The 9,118-nt window shown below is 37.7% G+C and overlaps 1 protein-coding gene across 1 annotated transcript; it reads left to right on the top strand.

The window, feature by feature from the left end:
- Positions 1-648: 648 nt before the first annotated feature.
- On the top strand, positions 649-3,974 carry MRPS10 (mitochondrial ribosomal protein S10; the record flags this gene model as incomplete). The annotated part of the gene is made up of 7 exons (XM_010285965.1): positions 649-707; positions 811-883; positions 1,853-1,992; positions 2,457-2,555; positions 2,855-2,864; positions 3,522-3,611; positions 3,888-3,974. Coding segments are annotated over 7 exons (558 nt in total), but the record flags the coding sequence as incomplete, so codon positions are not given.
- Between the last annotated feature and the right edge of the window lie 5,144 nt (positions 3,975-9,118).

Below are 9,118 nucleotides of genomic sequence, written 5' to 3'. Positions count from 1 at the left end.
TTTTTTCTAGTATGAAAGACAGTAATGTTGCATCTTGATTAACAGTTGTATTCCCTTTTTAGCACAGAAAAATCGTGTTATCTTTTAAATACGGTTCATTTACTTGTTAGAAGTATTTCTATTTCAGTGTTCTCTCAAAGGTGTTCAAAATCACAATGAACCTTTTTCTGAGAAAACGGGAAACTTCAAGATAAAATCAGAGGTTGAATTTTTGCTTTCATAGGATATTGTTTTGAATTGTTTTACAACACAAACTAATAGATACTGTACTATGAAAGTAAAACTAAAGAGAAAATACTGTCATATATAGAAATGGTATCTGATGCCACACAAAATATATTTTTCTGCTAAAAAAAATGCTTTGTGATTGATGTTCAGGTGCCTGGTTAATAATAGATGTATGCTGTTACATTGTTCCCTTAATGTGTTCCTTATTTTAGGTGCTGTTGTATACTAAAATACATTTCCATGCTTCTGTGTTCCTGTGTTTTCTGACAGAACAAACTTTCTAGTTTGGTAAATCAATGCCTAGGAACATGTTATGCTCTGGTGTGCAAAAAAAGTAACCCTTAATAAACCTGTATTAACTGGCTACTTTCTGATTTGGGAATAAAAAAGGCAACCCAGAACCTATTTTTTTTTATACAGGGATCAGCTTTTCCTGTCAATTATGCAAGCAGAATCGTGCAAAAGCAGTGTTTTCTTCCGTAAGTATAAAAGCTTCTCCTTTTTTCCACTTTTCCTCCACACTCCCAAAAAAATGCAACTTTAACAACTTATTTTATGCTTTCCCCATTACCACACTTCTAGCAACTCCAACTTGATGGGAGCACGACTGGCTGGGTCCCATGTTGATACACTGGAGCCTAAGACTAATCCTTTAGTAAGTGTTTCATAGAATGGTATTTTGTATATTGTCTTAATAACAAAGAGGGTTTACAGGAAAACTTGAATTCCTTTTTCTTTCAGCTTTTTAAAATTCTGTTTTAATCATGTCAGATGTGCTGTAGGGACATCTACATCTCCCCCGCCCCTTTTGATCCCCATTTGGATCAAGAATCCAAATGCCTTGATTTTGACAAAAGACTTTAGAAACACCTGTTCCAATATGTGTAATACATGCAGGCAAGCCAAAATATTATAGGCAGTATTAGATCCACAGTGCAGACCCAGCCTTCCTGCCATGTCTGGTACGTACTGGATTTACTGTACTTAACTGCCTGGGAGTAAACCTGTGGGAAAAATCAGTGCTTCCTGGACAAGTCAAGGCTTTTTAGATGATCAGTGAGCCCAGGCCATCAGAAGTTGAAGCTCTAACTCGAAGTCACAAACTTGTACCTGGACAAACAGAAAGGATAATATGCCTGGGGAAGCTTACTGTTTAAAGTAGCCTTCTAACTGACTTAGTAAAGTTGGAGTTACGGTTACTGTCCATAATGTTCTAGTTACTGTCCGTACCCAGGCAAATTTTGGGTATTCTCACATAGCTATTTAAAGTACAAATACTGCTGCTCCATACTTGCTTTAACAATGAGTTTCATTCTTGCCTTTGCAACTGTTGTCCTCCTTATATTTATCTGGCATTCCCTTTCCTTTTCCGATCAATAAATTCTACCTAAGTGTTCAGAAGTTGGGTGTCTCTTCACACTTTTGCCTTCCCTGATAAGAGTGAGAACTGTCAGTCAAGGTCATGCTGTCAGCCTCTTGCAGATAAACTAAAATAAGCAGCTAAAAGTGTGTGGGTTTTTTCCTCTTTTACAAATGGGGCACACAGGCTAAGAAAATATTCAGTGTGTTCATTATTTAAGGAGAACATGAAGTGCTAACTCTTGTACTTTCTTTAAAAATGCAGGTATCTCTTTCAGATGAGCCAGAAACACTGTATAAGAGATTGTCCCTTCTAGTTAAAGGCCACGATAAAGCTGTATTGGACAGCTATGAATATTTTGCAGTGCTTGCAGCTAAAGAACTTGGCATCTCTGTTGAAAAGGTGTAAGTAACCAACCTGTAGAGTGATGTGGTGTCAGATGCTTCTCGTGTCATCTACTGTAATTCAGGTTGTGTGCTTCGAAGCATTTTCTTTTTTTTTTTTTTCAGAAGAAAAATTTTTTTCTCAGATGATAAATCTAGCACTTCTTAGATGGCAGCACAGTGATGAGAAAGCAGCAGCAGTTCTACACTCAGCACTGCCATAGTCAAAATACATTTTAACTACATGAAGGATATTGACAGTACTCTTAAGTACAGTTATCGCTAGCTTCCCTGAGCTAATGCTGGTGAATACCTGAGTATTAACCATGCCCATGTGGGTTAATAATAAATTGTACCAGTGTTTAACACTTCCTTGTAGATCTTCTAAATATCAAATAAGAACAGTGATTTCAGTGTAATCTTTCAGATAATTTGTATTGGCATCCTTTATATAAAATGACATTTTCTTTTTGTGCTTTGTTCAGACATAAACCTCCAAAGACGATAGAACGATTGACACTCTTAAAATCTGTACACATTTACAAGAAACACAGAGTTCAGTATGAAATGAGAACACATTACATGTTAGAGTGTTCTAGCTGCACAGTTCAAAGATGTTAGTAGATGTTAGTTCAGGGGTGAACACAAACTTCCTGATTACTTGGGTTTGGGAGGAGAGTGCAGGGAAGAGCAGAAAACAGCTGACCTAGATACATGAAATGTAACATGAGTTATTTTGAATGTACTTTTTCTACATGTACAATGTACCCAAATGTGTAATTTTTTAATTAAAAGGCTGGTTTTGACCATCATATTAACAGCTGAAAGAATGATTAAAAAATAATGTAGAATATGTTTTATGCTCTTGCTTTCCGAGGATCAGTGGGATGGAGGTTTCTCAGGGAGGGAAGAAGATGCAATTGAATCATTGTCATTACCAGTTACTAAGGGTTCTGTTTGTGAGTTTTTCTGATGTTTTTGAACACACGTACTTTGGCCCTATGCAACATCATGTGGCAAACTAAAACTGCGTGGGGGAAATACAAGAAAGGAAGCATATACAAACCACTAGCTCTGTGGCTGATGACACAGACTTATGTATGGTTTAGAATGCAGCTGTGGTTGACTTTCTTAGAAGAAAGGTCTAGTGCCAGCATTTTGTGGCTCCTGGGTGTCTTGCTGTGTATTTGCACAATGCTTAACAAAATGGGACTTCACTTGAACATTGAGAGTATACAAAAGCTAATTCTTGCATAACCTGTAATTCATTTCATCTGATGCTTGCAGTGTTAAGATCCACCACTTCCATCATAATCAATGCCTGTGATCACAGGCAGTATGCCCAATTCTGTGGGTGAAATAACTCCTTTATACTTGCGTCAGAGTTGTGTACAGCTCAAGTGCCTCTGTTCAATATTATGGAATCTGCCTTCCTGTAAGATGTTTCATCCTGTAGCAAGAACTAGAGAAGTTAGGGCAAACATTTTTTTTGTGTTCTGTTTGAAATATCAATATACTAGTTCATTAAAAAAACATTATTTCTGTTGTAGTTAAAATACCTGACAAGCAGTACTGCTGCAGTTTACTTGGAGTATGTTCAGCGAAACTTACCTGAAGGGGTTGCCATGGAAGTAAAAAAGGTAAGTTTCCATCTCACATTATTAACTGTTACGAGACTTAAGTACTGATGCAGGTACCAAAAAATACGGAAGTCTTTAGAAAGTCAGGAAGGAAATGCATCGAGTTTGGAAGGAACATTTTCCAAAGTTATTAAATAGTAAAGAGGCTGTATTGCTTGAAAACGCCACTAGGTGGCATTTTTAATCTGATAAATATCTCAGACCAGACTAAATAAAGCAAAGCAGTTAGATGTTAAATAGTTAGTATAATAAATGGTTGCTTTGCTTTCCTTTTAGACTAAGATAGAGAAAATACCTGAACACATTCAGGAACCAGTTTGGGATACAGTACCTCAAGTAGAAGAAACTGAAGTCAAATCGTGAACTCACCAGGTACTTGGCTGTGTTAGTGCTGAAACTAGTTGCTTCTATCAACCTAATTTACTCAGACAGTCTACTGTTAAATAAAAGTTCTCTTATAAAGTAATTATATAAACTCTTGTTTGATCAAATTATTCTTGCTCATAACTCCAGTACACGTAGACTGAACAGCTATAAAGTGAAGAAGTTCGTACTCTTGTGATCAAAAACTATGGTCATCTATAATATGTTTGTAGAAAGATAAAATGGATCTTTATTTTTATATATATGTATGTATATTTATATATATGTATATATATAAAAATAAAAATATATCTAAAAATTCACAATCTCTTTGATACTAAATGGCTTCTGAATTCTGAAATACTTGCAAAATCCACTTCCCGTTTCTGTGATGGAGGCCAGATTGTTACACATTTTTTGCTATAGTTCCTTTGAAGTAACTGAATCCCGGGTGTATATATAGCTTACCTATTAACTTGTAGTAAGTCAAAACCACAATCTTAGAGGAGACTTAAGCATACTGAGACTTTTCTAGGCTCCTGCAGTTCGAATAGCCTCATTTCCAGTCTTAGTAACTGCTTGCTAACAGAAGAACACAGTGATCACCGTAGAAATCTGAGACTTCCCCAGGCTTCTGTCTCTAACTCAAATGAAGTGCTTGTTGCAAAGCAAATGGATACTACAAAGTGTCATTGTGAATAGGACTGACAGCACGCACATTAAGTGTTTTAGTTCACTACAGGGAAAGGCATAGCCTTTTTCTAAACCAGCTGGGTTGGTTATTGTATAAACCCAGTCTAGCGGGACACTACTTGTGCTTAGAGGGGAAAAACAGTACAAATAGCAAAAGAGTGCTCAACTACTTTGAAGGTTAGTTCACCATGAATTGAAGGAGATAATACTACTAGGTGCAAAGCCATCATCAACTTTACTTTCAGATTGCATTAAGCACTTCTACCTTTACTAGGTTAGCAGGAAGGATGCAGCTGCAGGAATCTGCTTCATTGTTAAGGGAGTGACTTTGATTTGGCTGCTGTTAGAATTTATGGAAGGAATAGCCAGCTGGGTCACAGGAGAGGCTGGATCATACTTATCAAGAGCGCTCAAAGCTTTATACAGTCACAAAAAAAAAGATGCCCAGTGTTATTGTCATAGAGAAATGGACAATCTTAATGGGAAATCGTTGAAAGACAAGAGACCAAGCTTGTGCTTGAAGATTGTCTGCATTTTCTAGCTGTAGAGAGGCCCAAAACTGTTTTAGGAGGGATGTTTCAAGGCAGTCAGTATCGCTGGTATCACTTGTGGTAGGAAGGAAGCTGCCTGTGCATCTTCTACAGTATGTTTCAGAAAAAAAAAAAAAGTTAATCAAAGCTCTTATGAGAAGACACACTGCCTAGTTCTCCCTTCAAGGTGTTTGCTTTCCTCAATTTCAAGCTATTCTTCCTTTCTCTCATTCCTAGTATTCAGTCACAATAGCATTTCTTAAAGTCATGTCAGACACTATATAGCATGAGGGAAGAAACTGTGAGCTGACCTAGCTAAATAAAGCTTGGTGCTTCAGAGGAACAACCTCTTTCAAGTCTATATTATATTTTCTTCAAATTTGCCCTGTTTCCATGCTTTAGTTTGGTATAAGCCACCTGCCAAGTTCAAGCTGTATATAGTGTTGAAGTGTGACTGTGCTCATTACTAAGTCTTCCTACATCTTGGTTTGATGCATGTTAAGGTTAAGGGGTTGTCTTTTACTGGTGTTCTACTCTCAGCCTGCAGTTTTTGGCTAAACGGCCAGTTAGCATGGCTTTTCAGTTGGCTGAGAATTTTATTTATCAGACCTAAATAGGAACGAACTTAGAAGACAGCTGCAGAAAGTATTAACCCATGTAAGCAACGCCCTGGCAGAAGAGATGCTTGATCTTGGGAAAGGTGTATTAGTAGAGGATTTCTTGCTTCTAGCCTCATTGTATGTTGGGGAAAGACAGTGTACATTTAAAGTGATCTCTGGACCTTAACTATGTTGACAGAGCCATAGCTAACTGCCATCACTGATCATCTCCACCCTGAAAAAGCAGAATGACCTATGCAGAGTCTGACTGTTACAGACCAATATTTACTAGCACTGCTGCCTACTAACCTGATAGACACCTAGTGAGGCTGAACTTATCCTTATTTTTCCCTGTATAAAACTTCCTTCCTTTTAAGACTGTGATCCTTCCCTGCTTCCTCTATCCTCCCCTTCACGTTTAGGGGTTTCCTAAGGCATAGCAATATCTTTGTCTTTATCTCTAGTTATGTATTTGCATAGCACCGTAACTGTGTAATACACTCCAATCATCTTTTTCCATCCACTAATGTGGCTTCTGACTTTCATATAGCATGTTCCTGATCCTCACTTACAAAACTTCGGATAAACTATTTTGTTGGATAACTATTTCCATTCTTTAATTCTTTTCACATTCTTTTACTACATGTTTTTTGAGTTTTGCTTTCTGCCACCTTTCTTGGCAAGTGCTAACAACAACACTCCAATCGTTGCTTTAGGTCTTGTCTCAAGTCATCTCTCTACCTACTGACGATCTCATCTGATTTTCAATCAGAAAATTTTAATTGGATTTTAGAGGAACTTAATAAAAATGGCATGCTTCATACCATTTATAAACATCAGTGTTTGAGCATTGCATTGTGTTCTTATGAGTAAGACGTCCGAAGCTTAAACGAATCTGTCTGAAGTGCCTACTTTTGCATTCATACAGCAAAATTGCCAGAATTGCCAATTTCATGCCCTGAAATAAAGGCAACATATACCTCACAGGATGTTCTGTGCCTCTCAGCAAAGTATTCCTGCCTGCCTAGGACTCCAATTTGAATCTAAAAGAGTCGAACCACTGCCAGTACCACTGTATGTGTAAACTAGCACTTCCACCTTATGGAGAGAGGGTGAGGTTTTCAGACATGGAACTGACCTAAGTCCGTAGGATCAGCTCAATATCTCTGCTTTTTTAATAAAGGAAAGATGGATGAAAAGACTTGACAGCATGCAGTAGCAAAGCTTGACTTTCAATATCCAGTAACCTGCAGTCTTGCCCTATAACCAGGAGAACAGATTCTTAATCAGGCTGCTCTCACCCCAGACTGATACTTCATTAGTCCCATCTAGCAAACAAGTTTAACACAAGTCTGTCAGAGGAGATTTTAAAATGTTTGGTTAAGCTAATGCTTTGTCTTTCTAGTTGGGGTTTTACTACATATAAACTTAGGCAACAATAAACCTTCAACCTAATTACCTTTGCTTTTCCTCCCCCCAGTTCAGGTTTCCCTGTAATCTTTGTGTGGCATTCAGGGATAGACACCTCTAGGTCTGAAGTCCAGTCAAGTTCCTCCTACCCCTTTGCACATAACTGTATTCAGTTCTAACCTGCTGCTGGTATACTCTCACTGAGCACTTTAGAACACCTGTAATAGAAAAGAACTGAAAATACTCAGGAACGCAGACAGACCAATGAGCAAATTATTTGATAAAGTTTTCCCTTATTCAAAGGCCAAGGTAGACAACCCAAACTATTTGCATTGACAGGAAGAAAATGGTGCTTTTCTGAGTACAGTTCCTCACTGTTAGAAGGCTGGGTTATGACCATCCTCAAGCTTGTATGGGTGGATGTCGAGCAATCTGCCAGTGTGAGAAAATGCTTTCCCAAGGGTCGTAGAAAACAGATGCCAATATAAAGCTGTTACAGAAACCCACAGAGTGGTAGCAAATACTAAGAAAAGTATCATGAAAGCCATTTCCAGGTATGACAGTGAACCTCTTCATTCCATCAGTGGTTAGACTGTCTCAATTTAAATAGGAACTGTGCTAAATATTGGCACTGAAAATATACAAGTTTTTGAGTCCATTCAATCTTTAAAATCCTTGGTGACTGCTAGTAAGCTGGAGGTGGATTTCCTTCCACAAATACTTTGTGACTAACAGCTGCCAGCCTACTTTAGGTGTCAAAAAATACACAGACCAATATATTATGTAAATAATATAATAACTGTTCATAAAATTTTCAGGTTTGTGGAATAATCTAAAACTAAATCCAGAGCATTCATGTTACTTTTCTTTGAGACTTTTAACCACTTAAAAGTTGTCAGGAAGGCTCTGCTCTGCTCAAAGGCACTTGTGGCAGAATCCTATTACTTACGGATTAAAGATATTTTAAAAGCGGTATAAATTACCCTGCATTTCCAAGATACCCAGTGTTCATTTGCCCTATGACTGTATCTTTCAGTACAAAAAAAAAAATTGTGAACAGTAATTTCTGTACCATTTAGTAAGGTATTTATTCTCAGCATCTCATCAAAGTGCTCTAGAGCATGTATTTCCCTTTCTTCTACATGCCAAAGGTCATCAGTCATGCCTAGAATGTCACTTCCATTTTGGTTTCTACAGTTAGTCTTAGTCATAACACCAGCACGCGTTAATTGTCATGTTAACCTTAATATGGCTATACAGCAAGTTTCTTGCTTTAGACGCCTTTCCTGCTAGTCTCTGCATTTCATGTGCTGCGAAATTAATTAGTATCTATCTGTTATTACAGGGAGCACTGGAAATAAAGCAAGTCCAAGGGAAAATCATTTACCCGGGAAGTTCTGACATGAGAAAGTTTTGCTCTTTGTGTAATATAAAGCTGTAGTTAAAATGACTTCAAGTATGCTATTGTCTTAGATCAAACTGCACTAAAACAGGCAGAGTCTAGTATTTGTCCCTTCAAATTAGAAATTTGGGAATAGAACCTTGCATGCTGATCATGGCTTTTCCTGGCAAGCGCCATGAGGAAATGCCACCCTTCCTCTAGTTTCCATGCTTTTGCAGACACAAAAATAGCACATCTGGCTTTTAAAAATATCTTTCCTGTCATAAAAGTTGGGGAGATTTCTTCCTCCTATTTAAATAGTTCATCCTCAGGTTTCCCTCTGACTAGTTTGCTGTGGTCTTCTCAACTTCAGGGCTTTTTTCACTCAAAAAAAAAAACTCAACAGTATTCACCCTTGTCCATTTGTGTGGTGAAAAGTGGATGTTACATTTCTGACAGTCATTCATAAGCCAACCATGATAAATCACAAAGGCCTTCAGAGGATCCAAGTGTATGACAGTGTATCAGTGC

The sequence above is a fragment of the Phaethon lepturus genome, unplaced genomic scaffold (genome assembly GCF_000687285.1).
Source record: "Phaethon lepturus isolate BGI_N335 unplaced genomic scaffold, ASM68728v1 scaffold50610, whole genome shotgun sequence".
Lineage (NCBI taxonomy): Eukaryota > Metazoa > Chordata > Aves > Phaethontiformes > Phaethontidae > Phaethon > Phaethon lepturus.
This window is presented reverse-complemented; position numbering and strand designations above follow the sequence as displayed.